Here is a 26,547-nt window from a genome sequence, read left to right as displayed (position 1 = left end):
ACTCATGGACAACCCCAATGATGTCAAGGAACTTATCCCAGAGTTCTTCTACTTTCCAGAATTCCTGGAGAATCAAAATGGTAAAGTGACTGCTAAGAATATTCTCACAGAAAACTGTGTCTGTATTCCTCAGAAAAGACTTGTTACAACCATTTGTGAATGCTGAGGAACACTTACTGTTTGAACATTTTATGGTGTGATTGTAGACATTAATCATCATGCTGGCTTTAAACTGTTCAGTGAAGATACCAGTTGTGTTAAGCAGCAGCCTAAACATTATGTTTAAAATTCAGGCTATGGGCTTTAGGATGGGTAAAAATAGTGTTGTTTACCCAATGGAAAGTATCAGAGATGCTTTCCATATAATAAGTAATAGTTAACACTGATTAAATACTTAGCAAAAGTTAAAAGAGATTAATTATTATAATGCTGATTGGAAAGACAGCATCCTGCATTCTGACATGAGACTGCTAGACATTTTTTTAATTCACATTTATTTTTTAGTGATTTGTTTCTCTATTTTTGCACAATTTGAAAATGGACTTGTATGTTTGGGCTGCTACAATGTACTAGAGTTCTAAATTAGAAAAATTTGGAACACCCAAGTTCCACTTTCAAGTCATTTAAATATTTAGAGTTGTTTCAATGATAGCTGGTAAATTTAAAACTTCATAAATGCAACATAAAATGTTGATTTTACAACCATTTAAACCTCTAAGTAGCTTCCTTCTTATGAATAACCTTATTGAAGTGTTTGGACTCTAATCCTGGTAAAGCAAATGCAGATTTGTTTACAGATGGATGTGTAAAAGATTAATACTACTTTTATGGTTGGGTCTTCCGCTTCAAAATCATTTAGATGTTTTGGATAATTGTTATCCTTTATCATTTAAAATTTTAAACATGCAGAACAGAACTTAGCCTCCTATGTCAGTGGTAGGGTTATTGGAGATTTACATTAAGAATTTTTCAATATCCTTCTCTTGCATTGAGAAAAGAATGATTTTTAATCTTTATTGAGAAATCAAGGTACTTGAAATATTTTGTAGCAACTCTTAAACTTTTCTGAATTATTCACCAGGTTTTAACTTAGGCCAGCTTCAAATGTCAAAAGAGGTGGTAAATGATGTTGTTCTGCCTAAATGGGCCCACTCCTCAGAAGACTTTATCTATAAACACAGGAAGGCTCTGGTAAGATGTCGTTTGTACATGTGACATAATTGTGAAGAAAGTGCACCTGCACATTGTTACCGTGGCTTAAATGTAAAACAAGTGGGATGACATTCAAACTGGAGTTGTGGTTGCATTTGATGTTACAAGTACCATTAGAACTTCCAGTTAAAAGCTCTGTGCATGTTGATAAAGTGCTGAGAAGAGCATTTAATCTCTTGGGCATTTGCTGTCCTCAGAGACAAAATGCAGAGCCAGGTGAATAGGCTTCCCTTGCTATTTAAAGATGATTCTCTGTGGTGTTAGGGAGCTGGCAGGTTACCTTCCCCTGCACAGGTGCATTTCAATAGTGCAGATCTCTTGCATCCCTGTATTGATTTTCTCTCTTACATGGCAGTTACTGCCCATAACACAGGAGGATATTCTTATGCCTCTATCCTTTCTTATGCTTCTGCCCTATACACTGATAAATACCTAATTTCTGGGTACTCTTAATGTAGGTATTGAACCTTTTCCACAGAAAATAGTAAAAACTTCAAGGTGGGAGCAGTATTTCTCTTATTCTTACAAGAGCATTTTTTCCTTCTAGGAATCTGAGTATGTTTCTGCTCATCTTCATGAATGGATAGATTTGATTTTTGGCTACAAGCAGAGGGGACCAGCTGCAGTGGAGGCGCTTAATGTGTTCTATTATTGTACTTACGAAGGTACAAAGCAGTATGTTCTCTTGTCATTGTCATCAGACTTGTGAGTCTTCATTATTAGACAGAAGACACTTGATTTGTGAGCATACCATTCAGTAGCATATGGTAAGGCAGCAGATTTATAGATGAAACATGACAGCAAACCTTGTAATGCATTGTAAAAAGAAGTATAGTTTTTCTTAAAGGAGGGCTGTTACAGTTTCTTGTCTTTTTTTTCTAAAAGTTACTGGCATTTCTTGTCACTTTCTCATTTGCTTGCTTAAAAGCATTTGTGGGAAGAGGTTTCTTGTGGTTTAGAGTTCAGGCACATTGCTTAAAAACAAATAATGTTAGAGACAAATATTAATCAGTTAGTTTCAAAGCTAAATTTTGGATGGCTTTTGTGTGCTAATTTTGGCTTGCATGAAGTATGTTAAATTCACTTGATAGGACAAAGGCCTGCAATTCTTGCCCTAATAGATACACTTAAAATTCCACTTGCAAAGTGGAGTTTTCAGACTGTATTTTAAATGGAGGCATTATTTGGGGGCTTTTCTGGGGTAAAGGGTCATAATGCTGCAAGTAAATTAAGTTTTGCAGTGTTAGGTGACCATACCCCCCCCCCCTTCATTGTTCTGGTTGTGATCCAGGGGCCGTGGATTTGGATGCTTTAACAGATGAGAAAGAAAGGAAAGCTTTAGAAGGGATGATAAACAATTTTGGGCAAACTCCCTGCCAGCTGTTAAAGGTAATGCTTTTTTGCTCCCTCTCAACCAGACCTTTGTGGTTAAATACAACTGAGTTACAAGGACTTCTGAAAAAACGGTGGTTTGTAAGGTAATGGTTCATAATTTTAGCGACATTAAATCTTTGCCACATTACCAAAATCCATTTTCAAAACAAATTAATTTACTTCAAGAAGGGAAATTAGGTATGTAAGACTGTTTTCCCATTAAGATTCTGAGTATCTCGTGTATTGAACAAATTGATAAACTAGTCTAATTTGTTACTCCTTCAAATATTGCCTCCTAGGAGCCCCATCCACAAAGGCTGTCAGCAGAAGAGGTAGTGCAAAGACTAACTAAAAGTGATACCTCTACTCTGAATCTCTTCCAACACCTCACTGAACTGAAGTCATTCTTCATAGAGGTAGATGTGTTACTTGAAATTGTTTAAAGTCTAATCTGAAACTTCTGATGTACTTGAAACAAAAGGTCACAACCTAAATGAAACTTGCTTCCTATTTAAAGAAAATATTTTACAATGCAATGTATATTAAATGAGCTCTGTCTTTTTAGTTGGCTTCATAGAGGTTGAATCCCGTAATCTGCTGGCTGCTTGTGTGGGTGTTGTTTGGGTATTAAATCAGTCACTGCACCAAGAAAGCCGAAAAGCTCCCTGGTAGTGTCTGAAGACTCACTGAACTTGGTAGTTAAACTCCCTGACTGGGGGCCAGGGTTTAATTTCCAGTGTTTGTGATGAAGCTTACCTGCACAAACTGCATGGGTGTGTACCAGTGCCTTAGGGTGCTCTACAGGTCTGACACTGATTCCAGAGGCTTTGGATCTTACTCTTTACAGGTTCTAGATTTGTGCTTTAGCTTTTGGATATAATCAGATCAAAACCATGTCCTTTCTCTTAGGGAATTAGTGATGGTGTGCCCATTGTCAAAGCCGTTGTTCCCAGGAATCAGTCACGTTCCTTTATTTCTCAGGGAAGCCCAGAGATCTTGGTGAGTTACATGTGTCAATACTGTTCTTAAACTGCAAGCAGTCAAATGGGTGTATTTTTTTATACAGCTTGTAGAGAAACATTTCTTAACTGTTCCTCTTCAAATATGTTCCTTTAACCTATAATGAATGTCAGTTATAAGTTAAATATTTATCTTCCAAGGAGAAGCCAGGCTGATTTGTTGAATGGCATTTAAGAGCTGATGAGACATGACTGTAAGTTATAGTGAGGCATATTGTAAGTTGCCACTTGATCGACTTCCCTGTAGCAACCAATTTGCTAATGCAATGCAGTCCAGATTTAAAATTACAGGATTGAGCTATTAATGGTGTCATTGTTTATCTTTGCTGCCCAACCCATATATTAAACTATACCATATGTGGTGCATGCACACTCCAAAGGCCTGCACTGTTCCTAAAACTAACTTTTGCACTAACGTACATTCTTGTACTATGGCAGATACCAAGTAATGAAAGGAGAACAGGGTTTTTGTATTTACATCTGTATATATATGGCCTAAACACTGGCTCCAGTGCAATAATATCTCTGCTTTGCAGGAAAGAATATTCCAATATTCCTGTTTTGCATGTCAAAATTATTGTCTTGGCTTAATGTGGTATATTCATAGGTTATTTGGGCACATCTAAAATTCTCCTTGTGTTTTTCATAAATACCTGATGAAAATAACCTTGAATATTTAGATTCCTTTGTTACTTCCTCAGAAATGCAATTGTAGTACAATGTTTTTTAAACTTCCTGTGTTAATATGTTCACTATTAACAATAAGTATTCAGAGAAGAGAAGAAGCAGCAGCTTAAACTAAATGACTGACTTGTAATTAAATGTTTGAGAGGGGTTGGTTGACTGGGATTTTTAGTTTTTGTCTCCTCCCATCCTTCCTACCCCAACTTCTCTGACCTATGTAGAACACAGACTATTCTAATATGGTTCTATGTACCACATGTGGATTAACTCATCTGAGAGGGATTTTTTATTGATTTGTTTGTTCGGGGAGAGGTGCATGTGCTTTTTCCTTTGTGGCAAACTTTCAAGAAGCCTCTGCTGGATTTTGTGCAAGCTCCATTAGCATCAAGGCAAGCAGAAAAGAAACCTCTGGGTTTCGTCAACTTTTTCATCAAACTTTTTTAGGTAACAGCAAGTCTGAACTGCGTTATTGGAACTCACGGTTGGCTGCCTTATGACAAAAATATTTCCAACTATTTTACATTCATCAAAGATACAACAGTGACAAATCCCAAGTAAGCACATTTTGAGGAGGGGTAGATGAATGCATCTAAAATAATGAAATACAGTAATTAGTATTTCAAAATCAGTGGGTCGTGCTGTATTCGTTGTCTGAGTTTTCACCTAAGAATGCATCTTCTGATGTTCAGTAATATTCCCTCTAGTTTGTAATTGCATTCTTGTAGAGTTATGTAAGTGGCGTTTCAGGCTTCATTCTCAGAGCTACTTCTAATTTTTTTCTAATTACCAATCATAAAAACTCATCTGGGAATCTGAGATAGTCTTCACACTTGTTACGCTATCATAATACATAGGTATATGTGGTGGGTTTGGGTTTTTTGTTTTTAGAATATTCCTTTTTGTCTTTAGTGTTACAGTGCTTAGTAGGGACATGAATTATGTCCAGTTGTGTAAAAGGCTGAAAAGATCCAAGATGAAGTCTTGCTTCCAGTCACTGGTGGCAGTGAGAGTTTTGCCATGGTTATAGCTTCTTCTATAGATGGAATTTGTTACTGATTTTCAAAGACAAAGGAAGTGCAAAATACATGGATTTGAACTAAGGTTACTCTTAACTGCTCATCGTTTGCCTACAGAACACAGCGCAACATGAGTGGTCCTTTTGCCCCAGGGCTGGAGATCACCTCCAAGTTGTTTGTGGTGTCCCATGATGCAAAGCTGCTCTTCAGTGGCGGACACTGGGACAACAGCATCCGAGTGACATCCCTTACCAAAGGCAAACTGATGGGACAGCACATCAGGCACATGGGTCAGTCACCCTGTTGGGAAATGGAAAGGGTTAATGTACATACCTTGTTATTTGGTGTTCTCAAAATATAGCCAGTTCGCTTGGGCACACAAGTGTAGCTGTTGTAAAGGAATGGCAGCACGAGAACAGAAGAATGTTTGAATTGTGATTATACAGAAATATTTGAGCATGGCTTTTCAGTCACTGGAGTGGTGCTTTGATGTAGTTTCAAAATAAGGCTTGCCTGCTATTTTTAGGTAGCAAAGCTGAATGAGTCAGGTGGGTACACTTGGCTGTATGATGATTTCATATGTAATAATGTCATCAGCCATTATCACAGTGGAGTATTTAATGCTGACTGCCAATCAGGGGACAGTGTTGACAAATTGTATCCACACTGTCGGTCTGTGGGAACTTAGTCTTAATTACCCAGGTGACAATTTTGTTTTTCTCTCTTTATCTAGATATTGTGACCTGCTTGGCAATAGACCACTGTGGAATACATTTTAGGCATACTCAGAATCAGATTCTGAATGCATTTTTGTTTTCTGTTTTGCTATTACGTTTTATTTATTTCCTTTCAGGTTTGCAGTGAAGATAGTGCACTAAAATCAATTAGCTTAGTAATTTTACTCCCATTGTCTTATCTGAAATACTATACATGTTAGTTACTATATAGCTGAAGTGCATTATTTTAGAGGCTCTCTTTAAGATTTCATAGATTACTTTCTGGGTAGGGAAATGAGGATTTTATGTTTCCAGGCAGTTGTTCATTCCTAGTAGTTGGATTTTAGCACTGCCTTTTCTCTGTGGAGGGTACTGATGACTACAGTAGTGGTTAGCAAAGACAGCACTATTACCTCCATTTGCATTTGAGAATTCTTTAGTATTGGTCTCATGCTTTAATACAGTGAAAGTGGTTGTGTGATCCATGTGTGTACTTACTCTCAGAATGTGAAGCTGTTTCCATCATTATGTATTTAAATGCTGATTTCTGATTTCTGCATTTGAAATATACAAGTAGGATTAATTGCTGGGGGAAGCTGTCATGTTTTGGACAGTAGATTTCATCAAGTCACCTTGCTCTTACCATGGAACTAAAGTCAGCACGTTAAAGCAGTAGAGTGGTGTGTGCACAGCTGCATGGGCTTTTGTGGAAGCTGTCTTTATGGTGGGAGTATTTATAATTCTGTCAAGAAGCACTTCGTAGTAACAGTGCATGATCAAAAAAAGTAAAACCCTAGTGCTCGTACGAGTCGTTTTTTGTCTCAAGTGGGGAGATTTTTTTAGTTTGTCTATCTTTTCATTGTGAGTTAAGTCATCCTCTGGAAATGATCTTTGTTTAGAAGTGCTTTTTCCTATGATTTTTAATGTACTTTTTATTAATAGATATATAAATTATATTTTATGCATAGTAAATGTTTGTGTGGGAGTTTTATCTGGGTCTTGACAAAGTGGCAGCAGTGGACTGCATACTGGTATTTGCATTCTACTTGTCTTCTCTGCACTGATACCTTCTGTATTTTGACACTTGTTCTGTATTCCTGCATGCTTCAGGTTTTCAGGGCCTGGTTGGCAATCAAATTTTTATCACAGAAATGAAAAGAAATAGTTCTCTGTAGAAGTATTTACTGCATCTTCTCTCTAAGCACAGTTCTTCCCTTAGAGCTGGTTTGAGAGTAAGTCTGTATGTGCTGACAGTACGCTCACTGGAACAAAAGCTGTGATACCCTGCAGTTATGTGGGACCATTGTGATTTTTAATGAGCATTATTGCAGGACTTCCTTTGAGTATCATACTACTGGTAGTCACTGAGAAGTACTATTTCCTTCCTTTTCCTTGGAAAATGGAAAGAGTTGCTGTTATTTTAAGTAAAATAGCTTTCAGCTTCTTTAAGGTTGATGGTGAAGATAGTGCTTGATTCCAGGGTAAACTCTAAGAACTGGACAAGCCCAGATACACAGGTGAAAGAACAAGTGTGTGGATGGGGTATGTGAACAACTCCTGTTAGGACTGCTCACTGAGGTCCTTGGACTCCTGGACACCTGCAGGGGTAGGAAGGAGTCAGCTAAGTAACATTGTCTCTCAGACCCACACAGTAACTACATATTTATTAATTCTTGTGATTTCAGTAGTAAGATGCTGACATAAAAGGCAATACATTGATATTGGAGTGGTGAGTTATGCCTTTGGCTTTGGCCGCTGTCAAATACACACCTCACACAATTGGTACTAAAGATACCAGCAACCCATTTTTTGTTTGTCCTTCAGCTGTAAGAGAATGTGTCATTGCACTTTCTGTTACTCTCAGGGAGGAGTACCTGTAGGCCTGGCACCTAAGCCATTACAGATCCTCTATGGGCACACTGATGAAGTTTCGAGTGTTGGCATCAGCACCGAACTGGATATGGCAGTGTCAGGATCCAGGGTAAGCACCTTCCTACTTTTCCCTTTTTTGCCTCTTCTCAACCATACTCAAGCAATAGAAGGCATTTGAAGTGGATTAAGAATAATACAAAAAGTCACTATTTCACAATCCTTTTCTTCAGCCTTGCGTATCAAGAAGATATGTGCCATCTTCTTTGCTGCCTGCTTAAATCAAACTGTCAAACTGCTGTGCAGAGCATAGGCCTCACCTACCATGTGGTGTTGCTCTGTACAGATGAGCTTTAATATGTGTGGACTTTCTTGGAGATTTTAAGCTTCTCATAGCAACAGTTTTTTGCCTATTTCTTCCCTGCTCTGTTAACCCTGAAGGTTCTGTGCCACTTGCTCATGATCTGCCTTACTGTACTACACTGGCAGGCTTCTGAACTCTGGCTTTGTACTCCACATAATGCGTACTCATAAATGTGACTTATGAAATGGCTGATTTGCTGCCTATCCTCCCTCTTGCCCTACTTGCATTTGTTTTTTTCATATGCCTATAGTACATGGTCTTGAGGGGAAGGCTTCTTTGTGCAGAGTTCCTAATGCTCAGGAGTCCTTATCTCCCATTAAGGATTTAAGTGCTTTCAAAGTATTCCCTGTATCCTCTGTATGTAAGTACTGAGTGTTGTGATAACTTACCTGCTGAATACCCTGCCCTAAATTTGTTTGCTGCAGGATGGCACTGTTATTGTCCGCACTATTCGGAAAGGTCAGTACGTGAGGACTCTGCGACCACCTTGTGAGAGTTCCCTCCTGCTGACTGTTCCCAATCTGGCTGTGTCCTGGGAAGGCCATATAGTTGTCCACACCAGCGTGGAAGGAAAGACTACTCTGAAGGTACTTAAGATTGTGGAAAACCTCTGTTTCTGTTACTGAAGATTTTGATCATAAGTGTACCTAACTTTATCTTATTTCCTGAAGTAATGAGGCTTTTTGAGCATGCAGTGTCAGTTTCCATATTTTTTAAATTTTGCTAGCCAATTTGAGTGAAATTTGGTTAAAGGGTAAATAACAGGCATATTGTGGTCCTGTGAGTTTCATGAAAATCTCCAAACACCCACAAGGAAGATGCTCAAGCATACACTAATGAATTTTCCTGGGAGAGCCCCTTTGACTGGAAAACTAGAGGAAACAAGTTCCACTGTGCACAGAAACAGAGGCTTATAAGGGGAGCAGTAAGTTCTGGGTGCAAGATGCTCAGTGTCTACACAGTTTCTTAGTTCGGGATTGGAGGTACAGCTGTAATGTTGTGTCTGTTGAGGAGGTGTGTAGTTGCTTTAATAACAGTAGAGCTGTGTGATTTCTTTAAACATGGGAAATTTCTTGGAAAAGAAATTTTTTTGATGCAGGCATACTAACTACATTAGAAAGATGGGGAGAGAAGAGATCCAAGGTAATGTCAGGCTGGAAGAACTTAAGATGGTTTTGTTAGTTGTGTCTGGAATCCACAGGAAGTCATTGTCTTGTGCAGAAAATGCATCTGGATCTAGCTCTGTGGAAATATGCTTGTTTCCTTCTGCTTTTGAATTTGGGAGGGGAAGGAAGGGAAGGAGGGTGGTAGCAAGGCTGAAGATGAGTGCAGTCTTGCTTTGTTCTTTCTCAACAAAAGTTCTTATAAAACAGGGACCTATCTATTAAATCCTAATGTTTCCTGGACATTCAGAATTGATTAAATGGAGTAGATAAGATATTACAATGTTACATCAAAAGGTAGCTTCAAAAACTTCCATACAGGACCTTACATCCATACACATTGAGTATAGGCTCACTACTCTTGTATCATTTAACAAGGAAAGTGTTGTCAGCATTATTGTCTGTGTGTTGTTGCCCAGTTAGCACCTGTTAATGAGCTAAAGATACAAGTACTACATTCTTTATCCTATCAGTCCTCTGTGACACATTTATTTTTGATCTCTTCAGGATAAGAATGCATTACATCTCTATTCTGTCAATGGGAAATACCTGGGTTCTGAGGTTCTGAAGGAGGAAGTGTCAGATCTGTGTGTAACTGGCGAGTATATTGTGATGGGCAGCTTACAGGGATTTCTTTCCATACGGGATCTCTACAGGTAATGTACCACCATTTTTTTTGAGATACAAATATGGGGGCTTATTGAGAAATGGCTGTGTAATGAACTTTGCTTGGTCCTGTAGGCGATAGCTGTTGCTTTTTCTGTGTTCCCCGCAAAAAAATGTTTTTGGTGAAACTAAGATATGGAGAAAAATAAAATTAAAGGTTGTAACAGATCTCTTTCTTCCCAGACATTTATCCCAAATAAACAGCTAGAACTGACAGGAGGAGCTGTCACTTTGCAAACTGTGCTTATGCCGATTAGTCTCAGAGAGTTCAGCAACTGCAGGATCAAGCCTCGTGTAGTTCTGCACTGAGTTTTAAGCTCCACTTACTGCTTAGCTCTGTAGAGCTCCATTGCTCCTCAGAATGGGATCGATGTTTATCACTTAGGCAGCTGTGGGACTGATGTCACTGTTCTTCACTGAAAATGTCTCCGCTTACTGACTTACCTATCCACACCTGTTCTTGTTATTGAAGCTCTATTTTGGGATACAATTAGATTGTTCTGTAGGAGTTTACAATAATTGAAATTGCAGATGATATCTTTGAGAAACTGTGTTTTAGAGTGCATCCTGTGGACAGCAATTTCACCTGCATATGATTCTTTGCAGTATGTGCAAGCAAATACATGATGTAGTTTCTCTCTGTGGTTTTTGTTCCTTTCAGCCTGAGTCTGAGCATCTCTCCCTTAGCCATGAGATTGCCAATCCATTGCATTTCTGTCACCAAAGAGTACAGCCACATCCTTGTTGGCTTGGAGGATGGCAAGTTGATTATCGTTGGTGTTGGCAAGCCAGCAGAGGTAAAACCCACCATCAAGAACTTTTTCTACCGAACAGTGGGAAGTTCACTTATTTCTGCTTTCCAGTTGAGCAAGAGGTCTCCTCTATGGCAGGGTAAATTTAAGAGCAAGTTTCAGTTTTCAGTGGGAAACAAATAACTTTTGAGACTGCTCTACTGAAAGTTCTCATTAAGAATCAGAGGTATATAGGGATTGCAGATGGGAAGCTCAGCTGGACTAACTTCCAGACTTTGTCACTCACATCTGAATAAGCAAAGTCCTAACAATAGTGTTGTCAGCCTCTTCTTGATGAAATAATTTTCCAGAAGAAAATTGGAAATGAAAGAGAGCAAGCTACTTTCTTTATTTTTTTTATGGTTTCTATCAGATATCTTTTAATATGCATTGACTGACACTGGGGAAAAAGGTATTAACTTCTTTCTGTTAAGAGTCTCTAATGGCAATGCACAGGGAATCACTTCTGTAGGTTCCCACTGTGCCTGTGCTCCATATGGTGAATATAAATTTGTTGGTCCTGCATATGCAATATCAAATACAGAGCATCCACTTCTCAAATAGTTATGCCCAATTTTTCTTGTGCAAAACATAGTTTTTGCTTAATTACTTCTTGTCATGACTTTCAAAGTACTTGACTTAACTTAAAACTGCTTATCTTTATAACTCAATCTCTGTTGTGCTGCTATGTATTTATTTGAAAATGTGATTATCACTTTTGCATGATCTTTAGTACATGCCAGAAAAGTGTGTATTAATTTAATTTTATATTTTAAATGTGAAAACAGAGCAACTTTATTTGTCAGTATTTTTACATGGTTTTGCTAGGAGATACATAGTTTAATATTGGAAACAGGCTTCACACAATGTTAGTCTGATTTTGCTTGCACTGGATGTGGAGGGGAGGTTTCCACTGACTTTCAGTTTTCTATTGTAGAATTGACAAAGAGCTGATTATTATGTGGTTAAACATAAGGTTGTAACAGCAGTTTTAAAGTCACTGTCATTTCTAAGCTTCCTATTCCATAGAAAAGATCTTTTGTAGGCTGAAATTTGTGTGTATCATTAGACTGAAGGCTTTTTGTTTTCTTATTTTCACTTTTTAATCATATCTATTTTTCTAACTATGCAGAAAGTGTTGTTTCAAAGACTGGATTCTTTTTGTGGTTATAGAGGCTTTCCAATGACCTTTTTTCCAGGATTTTCTGTTTATAGTTCAGATGATATGCAAGCTAATATCCGTGTAAATTTTTTTTTTAAACGCAAACATCTAAGGAACAACATTATGTCCCAGATTTTCTAGTTTTCTATAATGACATCAATCAATATATTTGAAAAGTGTGTGTATGACGGGTATTCATTTGTTGAATGACTTATTTTTAGTATGGAAGGAATGTGTTAATTACTAGAACTTTCAGTGGTGATAGTGATTCTTAGGACAGAGGATTGGATCCTTAGCACGGACCTACTTTAATGTGCAAAAAGTGAAACGCTGCTTGGTATTAAGATTGGCCTTTAGTGTTTCTGCATTGACAGTATCTAATATGAAGTATAATAAACGTTTTTGTATTTTTAAAAATTACTTAGCTGGTTTGGATGTTGCAGAAGTGTGGGCAATTATCACTTGTCAGTGTTAATCCTGGTCAGCACTGTGCCTTTTCTAGAACGCTGCTGCTGTGATGATACAGCTCGTAAGCATGTTACATTTGTAGTAGTAACTGCAAGGAACTGCTCTCAAATTTGTTAAGGCATGAATCTTGTTTATTGAACTGCAAGGAATTTCAGAACCTAATCAGCTGCCAGGCTGATCACTACTGGCCAATCATCAACCATGTGCTTAGGTAATTAAGAGTTTCTTACAAATTGTCCGATTGCAGACCTACTAGATGTTGGATTTAATATGGCCTCTGGTTTCTTATTATCTGTCTTATCTTATGGAATACTCAGTATGAATTACTTCTGCTTTAAACATTTCTCTGAACACTTCACCCAGGATCTTTGGAAGACTATAAATTTGACACCAGAGAGAACCTTTCTCTTTTTCCTTCATTCTGCTATCACTGTCCTGCATCTTGGCTATTTTTTTCCCACTTCTAGTAATTTCTGTTTGAAATCTCTAAAATAAAATGTCCTTTCTTCTCATTTGGTTCATTTTTGCTTGATACTCACCTCTTCTTTTCCCTTCCTATCAATATAGCAATCTAAATACTCTAAGCCATTTGAAGTAGGCTAAGCATATAAGAACACATTAGTGGGTAATATCCCCTTAACTGTTCAAAATTAGAGAAGCTCGTGGTTAGTGTTTTGTGTCTTGTTTTTTGTCAGTCCCAAGAATCATCCCTAAGTGTAATTTTTAGTTTATTTTCAAATAATTTTTGTTGATACAGTTTTGTTTATGCCGTACATGGTAGTGTCTGCATTTCACCAGATTCAGTGTCTGAATTCCTTTTAATTTATCCACCTTATCCCTTCCCCCTCCTTTTGTTTCTCTGAATTACTTTTAAACAGATGCGCTCAGGTCAGCTTTCCCGAAAGCTGTGGGGATCAAGCAAACGGCTCAGCCAGATTTCATCAGGAGAGACTGAATATAACACTCAAGATTCCAAGTGATTGCTGCTTCTACCTTCTCTCATGGATTCCAGAAAAAATGTTTAATCTTTTGGTCACTTTAAATGTATAAATATGTAATTAGGGCCTTGATTCTTAAGTCTGTTGACGAAGAACCTATGGTAGAGGTACAGTAATAAGCATATGTACTCATGCAAGTTAGCTTGCTTGCGTATTTTTCCTTCACTGTGTTGACATATTCACAGCAAAATCCCTCTCTCAACAGCTGCTAAAACTGTGTTTTGGGAGAGCTAAAAAAACTCCCCAAACAATCCCCCTACAAGTCTCCAAAACCCAAGATTACTAATTGAATTTAAAACAAGTAGCATTTGATTTAAAGCTGAGTAGGGCCAGATGCTCCTTGATAACAACCAAGGCATTTGGCTTTGCTTTGACAGTGCTGTTATTCCCCAGTAAATGGAAATTCTGGTAGTTGCAATGGTTGGATTCAGAATTGGATAGATGATGGTTATGACCTTCTCAATACGTTTTTTAGCGTAATGAGCTTTATTACAATTTGTTTGTGTAAATGGCTATTGCTCTCTTCTTTTGTGTAGCTCCAGTTTTAGGCTGTTCTGCAAGGAACATCTGTGTTGCACTACTTTATCAGAAATTGTTTTAAGTAAAGACATGAATAACTTCAAAGGAGTTGGAGGTGGTGAAGGAGCTGAAGGAGGTAGGAAATATTGCTGCTGAAAATTATTTATATTGTTATATAGACTAAGACATAGACCAAGAAATCCCACAATATATTTAATATCTTGCAGAAATACAGAGGAAGACTCATTATCTATATTGGTCAAAGATCAGTTTCATTAGTTAGGCAACTCCTGCAAACAAAAGATAAATTTCCACTGCAGAATCATTATGCAACATTGCAGCACAATTTAATTAAAAATAGCACCTGTTTGTTTCTTGGCTTGGTGTTCACCAAACCAGTTGTTAGCCATATTTTTTCATTTCTGTAAAAGTAAGCAGGGAAAAACAGATGATAAATGCATTTTGAAATGGATATAAGACCTGGTAAAAGAAAATATCAGATCCATATGTGTGCTGTAGCCAGTTGCTTACTATGTTTTGGAGAAGCCATTACTGATTTTTTTGTTTTGTTTTGTTTAGCAATACATGATCATAGAAGGGTGTGTGTTTTCCTATCAATCTGATATTTTTCTAATGTTAGTGATTGGAATGATAAACCCCATACTGTTAGAAAAGCCTGGTGCTGAGGGAAAAATTCGAATTTCCAGATCAGCGTGTGAAGGGGTGTGTGTGTGTATGTGTATATATGTGTGTGTCTGTGTATATATGTATATTCATGTATGTATTAAAAGAAGAAAATCCCATGGGGTAAGGGGAGTGCAGATACAAGGCAGATTTAAGTGATTGTTAGCTACTGTGTTCCCTTTTGGGTCCCCCTTTATTCCCTCAACCATCACTTTTCTTGTTATTTTTTATTTATTTATTGAAATGAATGTGTCTTCTATCTCTCATAAATGTTATCAGATATTCCCTGTGGCTGGGGAGTTGTTGAACTACCTGAGGAACATAATGTATGATCTCATTTCATTAACTTTAAGCACAATATTTATTAACTTCATAGAAATAATAATACCTCCTTACCCTGCTAAAGGATAATCTTTACAAGTTATGTTAGTCTCATTCAAACTGATTTCTCCTCCTCACTTTCTTTACTGGAAAAAAAAATTCCCTCTTGGTGGTTGATCAGTGTACTTTGTAAAGAAAGCTGTGTTGCTTTTTCTTAACTTTTGTAAATGAAATAATAAATCAGATTAGTGAACAAGTGGGTCTATGCATAGTTGCAATATTCTACCTAATCACTGTGACAGACTGGATTGTCTGGAAAGTTAGGAGAAAATAAGAATTATTTTCCTGAGTCACTTGCCGAGAGAAGATTAAACTTCCAAAAGTAGAATGGTGTGGGTTTTTTCATACTCCATCTATGTAAAAAAAAAAAAAAAAAAAAAAATTAACCCACACCCCATATTTTCAAATAAGCTGTAGAGCAGTGAAAAACACTATTTTTAATCAATTACCTATCCAATAAGAATACTAAGGATACTGTGGAAGTATTAAGTTTGTACATGAGAATGTGAAGTATGTTTGTCCATTATGATTTCATGAAGAAGGAATTTCAGGGGAGCTCTTTGGACAGTAGTTTAGAAGTATTTCAGCTCAGAATGTGAGATTTTTCTGTGTCATGGGAGATTGAAAAAACTCAGTTGGGGCATTGAATTGATGGGTTTTATATGTATGCATAAATGTTGCGTTTAAATGCATATACAAGGCTAAGTGTTTGTTTGGAGGGAAGGGGGCAAGAAATCATGATGTTTTGGGCTATCAGAATCAAGTGGAAAAATAGAGATGGGTCTTTTGTAGTGTTTGGTGGGAGCACAGTTTTGTTCTTGTAACTTGCACAGGGGTTTGCATAAGCATTTGAAAACATTCCATTGCAGTGTGTTTATACAACAGTTGAATTGACATTTTTAGTACTTTAATATTAAAAAATACCGAATACAGTGTGTCAGCTTAAGTAAAATATAATGTTGCAATAATTGATATAGTTTATGACTAAGACTTTTGACATTTGAATACCGTAATTTCAGTGCATCACAAGCACTGGGTGATCCTCGCAAGTATCTGGGACAGGTTTAAATGTGGACAGTTCTTGGGCTCTCCAACTCAAGGCTATTTTGTGCTCAGCACAAAGCAGCAGCAGCAGCAGAATGAGGAGGGGACAGGTGAGCTCTGAGCTGGTTTATGCCCCAGGTAGAATGGCAACATCCATGGACTTTGGATCTTCTATCTCATCCTTGGGGATGGCAGGTGTACACCATCACACGCTTGGCATCCTTGCCAGAGGCCTTCTGGAAAGACCTCCATAGCTTTGAAGGTCTGCACTTTGCCTTTATTTACAACCAGCTTTAAATAAAAGATAAGAGTTGTGTGAGCATTAGCTATTATGTTGTTTCTTTTGGGTTTAACTTATATGCATAAAAAGTAGAAAATAATGTTTTAAAAATAGCAAGTAATTTTTCTGATCAGCTGTTTAGGTCAGTTGAATTGTAACCTGTTATGCAGTGCACTGTGAATGGTGAACTGACTTTCATAATTCTTTGATTTCTTCAAATCAATAAAGCTTATTCCATTTTGTTTTTCAGGTAGCATTGGTGAAATAAGATTCTCCTTTGGTTTTGATCAAAGGTTTGTGTAAGTGTAAAAAGTAAAGTTTTGAGATGAGAGAATTCCAATGAGGAATTTAGTACAAACAAGTCTTAAGTGACATTTGTTTCATAGCACTACATTTGTCAAGATCTTCTTTGTGATATCTTCTTAGGTTTAATTTTTGGAACAACTCAAATAATATTTATCAAACTTTAACATATGCTTACCTTTGAAGATGAGTAAGTAGGAGTGTAAAAATATATATCTAAAAGAAACGGAAAACTGACCTACTTTTCATACCTGTATATAAATGAGATCAAGTAGCAGTATCAACTTTTTCATAGCACAGGTTTGAACTTGCATACCAAAGGATATTTAGAAGACATGTCTCCTTTATTTCAAGTAAAATGTTTGCTAAATTTCTCTTAATCAATTTACTTATAATTCTTGATGATATTTTTAGTTGTCTTTTTACCTATAGTGAAGAATCCCATCTAGTCTTTGCTGGTTCTGTACTATACAAGCATACAGAAAGTGAAATGCTCTTTAAGCTAGCATCTGACTTAGGCAAATTTTTCTCTATCAATATACTTACCTATTACTTGCTCATAGGTTATCTAGAAACCACATTTTCTATCATCCATGTACATTACCAGCACAAAATAATAATCCCAGTCCTAAAGTAACTGCATTTGTCCTTCTGGTTAATACACATTGTGGAAATTAGGGTTTTTTAGGAAGCCCGTTTGATACTAGAAAGAGAAAAAAGGAAAAAACCCCAAACCAACAAAACAATAATACCCCCAACCCCCACAACTTCCCCTCCAAAAAAACCCAAACTCACCCACATCCATATTACAATTGTTTTGCTAATCTGCAACACTGATATAAACAAGCTTTCTTCCCCTCTGGCACATCTTAGATCATGCATATTATCACAAAACAGGTTTATCAGTCTTCACAGGCTTTAAATAGCCAAGTCAACTGGGTATCTTACAAGGATCCTCTTGAAAGCTGTATTTCTTTGTCCTTTTAATGAGTGCAAAGAACTAAGTTTCTGCACTGGAAAAATTCTGTATGGGACTGGTAACATCAGTCTGCTTTAAAATAGTCCTGCAGGAATGATAAATTTATTTTTGTAATGCACAGATTAGGTAGGTCTTTTAACTCCTGCTTTAGTAAATGGGGAGCTGTATACCTCACTTCCCTAAACCATGTCTTCCTCCTCCCTGTTTCCTTTGCAGATCTTTTCTCAATCCTAATTAACAAAATCATTAGAAATGATGAGTAAAGGAACCAAATGCTGCACAAAGCTTTTACTGTGCACATGTATTTAGTTGAAAACGTGTATCTGTATACAGATTATAAGTGGTAGGGAGCTTTAGAGCTAGAAGGGGTGTAGAGATGTCAACCTCCTTCTGCTCCTATACTGAGTCTCTGTAGACACATGCTCTGCATTGTCACCTGGAACACCTGAAACATTCCTGTCTTCCACTGCTAAAGGCACCTTGCTGCCTATGTTAAATGCTGAGCCAAGGTGCTGTGAATAACATTCTTTTTTTCCCTTTCAAAGAATCAAAAAAAGAAAACAACAAAAAACCAAGTGTGCACATATAAATGCATATCCTAATGTGAACCTAATGCCTGATCTGTATTTCACTGTTATGTGAAGGCACTACATAGGGTTGTATTTATTTGAATGGAAATTCAAGCATGTGCTTCAGTGCTTTCTAGGTCTTTTTATGCTTTTTGGCTTAAAAGCTACGTTGGTTTTGGCTGTAAACATGACACTTGGTAGTCTCCTTTTGGGGGGAGTAAGTTTCCATGGTATTATATACATGTGGGTTCATTGTATGCCTATGTTAGAGTCAACTGAAGTGTTTGGAAGATGTCTTTCCTTCCATTCCAAGGAGCCAATCTGACAATTACTAAATTGCCCTTGTAAGCACATAATTTTGAAGGAAGCAAGGGTTTCCTAAAAAGCTACTGTGTTTAAAAAATATTTAAAAATTGGTAAAATGCTGTTGTTTCCTTCTTCAATGTTATTGTCATCAGATGCTGGAATGTAAAAATGCCTCTGAGTGGCACCATACCATGTTCTGCATTTCAGTTGAGTGCCATTCACCTTACAGCAGTCTTGAACACCCCATATGCGAGGAACTGCTTGCAGTGTTTAGTCCATGGTACCCTTTATTCAGTTTTAAGTCACCTTTTTCCTGTGCATTGTGGAAGAAGACTGGTGTGTCTTTCTTTTAGTTACCATTTACCCAAGTGGCGCAAATAAAATAGGTGTTTCACTTCTTTTCAATAGTTCCTTCAGTGTGTGTTCTTTCTAGTCTTGTTGAGTGCACTTAAGAAATTTGGCAGGTATTTCCAGAGTTTAGGTCCGTGCTTATACTCAGCACAGACACAATTTGATCATACATCTTCTGTCCCAGAAGCATGATTGTCAGTATAGATTATGGTTTAAAGCTGCTAAGGTGTTTTGAGATTGGAATATAAAACATCCAGCCATATATATCATAGATCTAACTGAACTTGGAGGCCACTTGTTTACTTAGCTTCCTATCTAGTCAGTATTTTCCTCTCAAGGGAGCCATATTTTTTGCCTTGAAATAGCTTTAAAATAAACTTAAGTCTTGCACCTGGTAATACTACTTTAGTCATACGCAGCTGTGAGCTGTTTCTTAAAGAAAGCCATGAGGGGAAAAAGAATTCAAGAAAAACTTGCAATACATATTCTGATTCTGCAGGAGCAACTTAATACAAGATTATAGAAATGCTGCATGTGAGACTTACCTCCCTTTGGTCAGTGTTTTGATGGAAGCTGTGATGCTACTCAGTTTGCCTGGTGAATTTTTACTGACATTAATCAGGGGGTGGAAGCAAAGGCCTTACAGCAACAGTTAACCATATCTTCTGATAATTCTTACAGATTGTGCAATTGTATGATTTCAAATGGATTTTTAAATGCCAAAAAATGCCTTTTTAAAGAGTTAAATGTTAGGTCTGAGGAGTGTTGGAAATAGCCACTTTCAGAAGTGAGCCTTCAGGCACTGTAATGAACTTGCTGTCCATCTTCTGTGCAATATCTTTTTCCCTCTGGGGCTTTAAGAGTATACTGTATGTCTTACTTTGTTTTGATCAATATGTTTTAAGAGTGTGTATATTGGCTAATGATGGATTTTTTCCTGTACAGCATGGTGGAAGATTTTAAAATTTTGCACTTTTCTAGGATTTGCAAGTTTGTAACCTGAAAATTTTTAACATGCACACTTTTGTACATAATTAGCATTGTATATATTTAACATGAGTCTGAAGCAAATAAAAGTAATTGAATGCATAACTTTTCCCTTTATTAATAGCACAAAAATTAAACTGTGGGAGTACACTGAATGAACGATTCTTTTATTTAGCAGGTAAAAGTAGGCAGCAGGAACAGCTGACTCAGTATCCTGTCTTAATTGTGTTAAGGCAAATTTTTTTTTTGGTGGGGAAGGAATCAAAGTGGATACGTGAATGTACAGGCCCTTTCAAGCTTTGCATAGCTATGATTACCAAAGTATTGCAATAAAAAATGTCTTTTCAAATGCATATTTATTTATAAAGCTGAAGTTCCCCACTCACCCTGAGACAACAAGCATCTATTTCCTTCTTCCTCATTGTCTTCCCCATATAGTAACTTTTGCTGCAGAATATGGAAGGCTATGGATTCAGGGGATTATTGTCATTCAGGAGGAAACTGAAATCTGTTCCAGGCTCATGTTCAGTTGGTTTCTTACCCCTGCAAGCAAGACAAACCATGCTGTGAGCTTTAATGGGAGGTGGGACTACTCTGCTTCTGTCTGTTACTAGGGATGGAACAAGGCACCCTTATTCTGAACAAGCAGAGTTTTGACTCCCTTCTTTGCCCACATCATGTGACATGCATTTTAGATTTTTCAGTAATGTCCATATGATTATAGATATGGATTCCCTTGTTCTGGAGTTCGATGTATTAGGGCCAAACTGGCATTTCTCTGGCTTTCAGTAAAGGAGCTGATTTACTGGGGCTCTTTCTGTGAAAGGTTACCTGGAATTTGGAAATATAAGCAGTGATGGATGCAATGCCAAAGCACATACTGGGTTGGTCAGACATCCTTTAGAGAGCTGTCATTCTGCTGGCTCCTTTGGAGCATAAACCAATATTTGCATTTTCCCCAAAGAGAAATGGAACCAAGGGATTAAGTAACTTCTGATGTGGGGGACAGGCAGCATGTGCCAGGAGTCTAATAGAAGCCTCTCTTCCTTTCTATCTAAAAGAGGGTATCAATTCAAGTGAAGCATTTACCTCAAAAACAGACGTGCTCCTGTCACTCCTTGCAGCGTGGCTTTATCTCCTTCCACTAACAGCATCGTACCTTCCCGCAAGCCCTGGTGGAGGTGGAAACATTTAACATGATTTTCAAGCTCTGTGAAAGGGTAGAATGCTTGTCACAAGCAGGCCAGTCTTAGTGCAGCTCACCATGACTACAGACTAAACCTCACTTACCTAACGAAGAGGTAAAGACCAAATTAGGTGAGTTATCTTGTTTTAGAAATTGATTTTGTTTATTTCAGCTTTCACTTTTAAAGGAGAAACCATTAAGGAGGAGAGCAAACTGTTTTTTCCCACCATTACTTCCACTACCCCACCATTCTTAGATCCAGTTTGGGCCAAGCAACAGCCAGCTGGGTTTGTTAGAGTACAAACTTTATACTACAAGATCAAACACAGGGACAGGAAACAGAGGTCCCCCTTCCCCAGACAGGCATAATGAAATTACATACATACTACTGAATGTGTAAATTCAGAAACTGTATTAGAGAGATTAAAGAGTATCTGCAAAAAGATTAAGGGGAGGTATTATACCATCTGCATGCACACCACCCCCAACACACAATATATGCCTGGAGTCCAGTGACTGGGCATATCAGAGCTGCCTAAAACAGTGTTGAGCAACACTAACAATATGCATTTCACGGGCTGTAACCCATTTTCTGCAATGAGCAATATCCAAGGCTGAAGCTCTTAGCAAGAATACAATTAGCATTCCATGCCATGGTTCTGTAAGTCTTGACAGGGAGGGAACACACACGGAGAGCTGCCATGAATGCATTTTAAATGTTTATCATGCTACAGGCAGGAGCTTCCTGATGGAGAACTACTACTCACCAGAACTGGAGGGGTGTTTGGTTCCTCATGATATTGGCGGATTCTTTCCTCTCTTGTCTCCTGCAATAATGAGCATAGATTTAGCTTCCCAGGCCATAAGGTAGGACTTAGAGCTATCCAGGCAGCATGACATCAAGCAATTTCATAACATTAAACAAAGCAGGCATTTCCCCTCAAGCAGAATGGGATGGCAGGAATGGCTCTTAATAGATACATGTTTTACCCTTCATCACTAGCAGCAATTTACTGCAGGTTGATCAAACAGAGCTCACACAATCCCAACCCTGAAAAACCTTAAAACTTACTTCTACTCAATTCATCCATGTTTGGTTGGTTTTTTTTTTAGTACTATCTCTGTGTGCACTGAGGAAGGTGGTAAAAGCAAATGCCTGAGGTGCCACCTTTGTAAAACAGATAGTGAATCATGGATTTCCAGTGATTAAATATTTGCTTGTTTGTCTTCAAGTAGGTATTACACCAAAGAATTTCCTTCTGTGAACAGCTCTGTCATGTTTCCTGAGGTTTTCTGCTTAACTGAGCAACAGTAAAGAAATAGGAAGCATAGGAACACAGCAGGGACTTGGTACAGCAGAGCTTCCAGCCTCCTCTGAGAGAAAGAGCAGAAGTTATTTATAGGGAAAAGACTGCCTGCTTATCTAGTGACAAGCTGATTAAATGAATACCTACAACTTCATCTAGATTCTAGAAGCACACCCCTATCCACCATCTCTTCATTGTTCCCTAACCACAGAATTTTGATTACAAGGAGTCAAGTATTTAGGTTGTTAAAAGATGCAGCACACAAATTGTTCCCTGAGGAATTAGTTGACATGCTATTCAAGAAGCAGCTCATCCCCACTGTATGGAAATCCATCTTTGTGCTTAATGGTGGAAGTGTTTTCCTTTCAGCTATACTAGTGCATGTGCTTGCTCTGTACTGGACATTACAGGCTCTGCTCCCTGCAAGAACACCAGTGCCCAGGTATTTTTCTTACACAACAACTGTATGAGTTCAAGAGCTCCCTGTTCTGATCGTTTCTTCAGACCTTCAGATATTTAAGCCACTTAATCTATGTTTAAGTTAGGTCTTCCCAAGCAGCAGGTAAGACAGAACTTTCCAGAACCACAGTGCTTTGCACCTTAACACTTCAGGTTTATCTTTTTTTTTAATTCCCCCATTCCATGCCAGGTATCAAGCAACAGTATTTCAGACACTGCCGAGCTTCTGTTTGTGAAAAATACTGTGTTCAGTAATCCTGTTGCCAACTCCTCTTCCCAAGCAAAGAAAAGTTTTAGGAGGAAGTAAAGTGTTACTGCCTCATTGGCATTTCCAGTTTCTCTAGGGAGCAGCTGTTTGACATTCTGTAGCTTTGTAAGGCCTCAAAAATGCACACTATTTTAATTCTTCTGCACCCTGGTTACTGTGTGTGTTCTGGTGTGCTTTACTTACACCCATGTGAGTTCTTTTAATGTCTGGGTCCAGGTAGTGGGGATTAATATTAAAAGGAACTAATCCTAGAGCCTTCAGGGAAGGTGGATAAACAATTGGCATATCATTGGTGGTGTTGATGCTGACAGTAGCAACGTTAGTTCCTGCACTGGATCCCATGTAAGGAATCCCATCCTGAAAGACAAAAGCAGTGATCAGTCTGCAGTATGACAAGTAGAAACTGCAATTTATAGCATCTTCTATCAATCTCAGAGACTCACCAGTCAGATCAGAGTTAGTCTTTCTAGCTCATTTTTTTTACAGGTGAAGAGCAGAACAAGAATTCAGGTTCTGAGTAGCTTGTGTGTGTCAGAGAACTAACTGCTGCATGCCTTGTACTCACAACTCTGTGACCCCACAAGAGAGAACTTACCAGGCTCTCAGTGCCTGTTGGACTTTGCTGTTAAGAGGAGAGACTTGCTTTTGTTGCAGTTACAGGAAATATCTGAACTGGCTTTTAACTAGCTTCTGAAGAGAGTAGACCATCAGAAGCTAAATGCAGTGTTGTCACAGCATCAGCTTACCAGTACCATGACCATTTTAGCCCTGTTTAGGGATTAGTACTGAATACTATGCTCTACATAGAAGAATGCCACACAAATATGCAAATATACAGGTAATGCTGAACAATTTGTAAAAATAGAGCTATCTTGAGACAACTGGTGGTAATATAACCAAGTAGTTATCCAGACTTAACTGGTATTTGGACATTTTCTGGCTTTTATTCCCACAACAGACGTTGAATTTCTATATATTAAGATAAGCCTAGCTAACCTTTTATTCTTGGCAGCTGGCCTTACTGTGGCTTGTATAAATCTGCGTAAAGTCATTTGCAATTCCACATTGCTAGGGAACACCTTGCTTCTGTTCTCCTCCAAAGATGGTGTATCTTTGCTGTGCCTTATGGGATTCACCAGCTAGACTGGTGCTGCTGACCAGAAGGGCTCAATGGCACTCACAACTCTCAGTTCCAAGAAGGTGCAAAAATTACATAATTTTCAACATCAACAGGACACTGTCTAAAAGGTATGTATGGATCCAACTTTATCACCAGTTTATTAGCAGACAACCTGCAACATGAACACATCTTTATCAACAAGATATGAAGTGGGCATCTCAAGCTGAAAAACAGGGTTTCTGGACGTAGATTAAATCCTGCACTGCTCTTTGTTGGTATTTTGAGGGATTTGCTTCTAGGGTTCTATGCAGCATTGTACATCCCAAGGTCTTGCAATCCTGCATTTAGAAAACCACTCTAGGAAGACAGACTGCTGACTTTAAGTAAGTCTTATCAATGACTCAATGACAGCCTTATTTGGCCACAGTTTTCAGTTCACCAGGTTGTCTGAGATGGCTCAATATTTGAAGTATATTAGAGACAAAAATGCAGAATCAGCTTGGATTTGTTTGAACAAAAGCTCAGGTATGAGATCCTGCCATTCAGAATTGGCCAGAATGTGTAGTTTTACCTCAAGAACTCTCTTCCTGATCTCGTGTATCAGACTGTTGTCATAAAGAGCTTTCAGGAGACGGAATGTGTTCCCACCTCCTGCAGAAAGAAAGTCCAGCTTATTTAACATATTTTCACCATCAGTTTTAATTGAAGCCTTTACAAACTTGGCAGGCTCAATGAGTTCTGTGCTCTGTTCAGGGCAGTATCCTGCTTTGAGAAGCTTCAGAAGAATGGTCACTGGGCAGGCCATGGGCTCATGCCCTGAGTCATCCTTGTAAGGCTGGCACTGTCTGACAGTGACCTCTCTTCCAACACCCAGGACCATGATATTAGGACTAGATCTTCTTGGGCTTGATAAAATGATAAATACAGCTGTTATGATCATGTTTTTACACTGAGGTACTGCTCAAAATAATAATTTGAAATTTATTGGAAATTCCATTAATAAATCTACTTCCCAGTGCACCACTAAATTTAGGGTCTTAGGGCTCCCAAGTGCTGTTTTCTGTAGTTTCTAATCACTAGGCCTAACTGCTTAATTGTTGGTTTTCACTGCCACCTCTAAGCAGGACTAATCCAGTGCCATATATAAACCTTCACTGGGGAGTAGGAAGTAAAACTTACCAATAAATATTGCTTCCGATTTCCTTACAGCTTCCACTGGATCACAAGATTCATGAATGCTGTCCAGCCCATAACCTTAAATGAAAAAGTATTTACCTCTGCCACATCAGTCTGGTGGAAGAATGTGGTATGTTCAATCTCTCCCCGCCCACCTCCTCCAACCCTGAGCCAAATGTCTCAACCAGGGAAATTTTAGAGAACTCTACAACATAAAACAGAGTATATGTCCTACATTAGTGCAGGCCTTCAGCATCCAGCTGTACAAAAGGAAATGTCTGCTTTGTGGATATATACACTCAGTGTCTAGGAGCACAGCATTTCACTCAGCAGGTGCAGGCTGAGGCACAATATCCTGCCTCGCATTACCAGGTAACTAGAAAATAAGGAAAAAGCTGTTAGTCCTCAGCTTGGCTGTGCTGAAGTCTGACAGGATCTGCCATTATTGGTTCTAGCATTGCTTGTGCAAATACCTGATGTGAGTATTGTTTCTGTTAAAATGTCTGACTTTGTTCCTTGACTTGCAGGAAGGTTGCTGCCCATGTTCTTCTGTCTCTCTTGACACTTCCCTGTACTCAGTGAACTCCAGCAAGGCAAATCTATCAAAGTGTGCTGCCCAGGGAAGTGAGTACTGATTATTACTATACTAACAGGTCCAAAGTTACGCTGAACAGTGATAGATACTAGGTGGAGGTCTTGCTGTAGGCTGCTCTGCAAAGATCTTTGCTCCAAGCAAAGTTCAGCTGCTGTCCACCGTGGAACTATCTGGCTGATTGATGTGCTTTAAGTAATGGTCTTCACTTAACACCAGTGGTTGCGTGCCTTGAGCAGAGGTTTAAGATATATGGGAAGAAATGTTCCCTCGTGATTAAGAAGGATAAAAAGATGCCATTTAGTATTTAGGGATAAAATCTTCTTCCCTGGAGTGGGCAGAAGTGTTTACAGCAGGATTTCTTCTGGAGGCCTTTAAAACATCTCCTTCCAGGCAGAAGTCGGAGCCGACTCCTGCTGCTCTCACTGTCCTTGCTGCCCGTACCTCAGCAGCCCAGCCTAGCCCAGCCCAACCCGTGGGCACCGCGGGCTGCAGCGCTGCGTCCGTTCGTGCCCCGCAGCGCAGAGCGGCGGC

The 26,547-nt window shown here is 38.4% G+C and overlaps 2 protein-coding genes across 2 annotated transcripts in view; one reads left to right on the top strand and one right to left on the bottom strand.

Annotated features, from left to right (window-relative positions):
* NBEAL1 (neurobeachin like 1) overlaps window positions 1-20,007 on the top strand; it is a 79,689-nt gene extending 59,682 nt beyond the window's left edge. The window contains 14 exon segments of the mRNA XM_017735564.1: window positions 1-80; window positions 1,082-1,191; window positions 1,760-1,877; window positions 2,504-2,601; window positions 2,886-3,002; window positions 3,496-3,585; window positions 4,734-4,843; window positions 5,423-5,595; window positions 6,039-6,165; window positions 7,813-8,002; window positions 8,680-8,841; window positions 9,925-10,073; window positions 10,745-10,880; window positions 13,383-20,007. The exon segment at window positions 1-80 is cut by the window's left edge and continues 26 nt beyond it. Coding sequence (XP_017591053.1) covers window positions 1-80; window positions 1,082-1,191; window positions 1,760-1,877; window positions 2,504-2,601; window positions 2,886-3,002; window positions 3,496-3,585; window positions 4,734-4,843; window positions 5,423-5,595; window positions 6,039-6,165; window positions 7,813-8,002; window positions 8,680-8,841; window positions 9,925-10,073; window positions 10,745-10,880; window positions 13,383-13,484 — 1,762 coding nt within the window. The 3' untranslated portion in view covers window positions 13,485-20,007.
* Window positions 20,008-20,319: 312 nt separating this feature from the next.
* LOC103616616 (alpha-aspartyl dipeptidase) overlaps window positions 20,320-26,547 on the bottom strand; it is a 7,592-nt gene continuing 1,364 nt past the window's right edge. The window contains exons 3-8 of the mRNA XM_017735563.1: window positions 25,425-25,499; window positions 24,817-24,896; window positions 23,309-23,482; window positions 21,859-21,918; window positions 20,995-21,077; window positions 20,320-20,448 (exon numbers count right to left, since the gene is read on the bottom strand). Coding sequence (XP_017591052.1) covers window positions 20,370-20,448; window positions 20,995-21,077; window positions 21,859-21,918; window positions 23,309-23,482; window positions 24,817-24,896; window positions 25,425-25,499 — 551 coding nt within the window. The 3' untranslated portion in view covers window positions 20,320-20,369. The remainder of the gene's footprint in view (window positions 20,449-20,994; window positions 21,078-21,858; window positions 21,919-23,308; window positions 23,483-24,816; window positions 24,897-25,424; window positions 25,500-26,547) is intronic.

This window comes from Corvus brachyrhynchos, unplaced genomic scaffold (assembly GCF_000691975.1).
Source record: "Corvus brachyrhynchos isolate BGI_N302 unplaced genomic scaffold, ASM69197v1 scaffold255, whole genome shotgun sequence".
NCBI classification, from domain to species: Eukaryota; Metazoa; Chordata; class Aves; order Passeriformes; family Corvidae; genus Corvus; species Corvus brachyrhynchos.
This window is presented reverse-complemented; position numbering and strand designations above follow the sequence as displayed.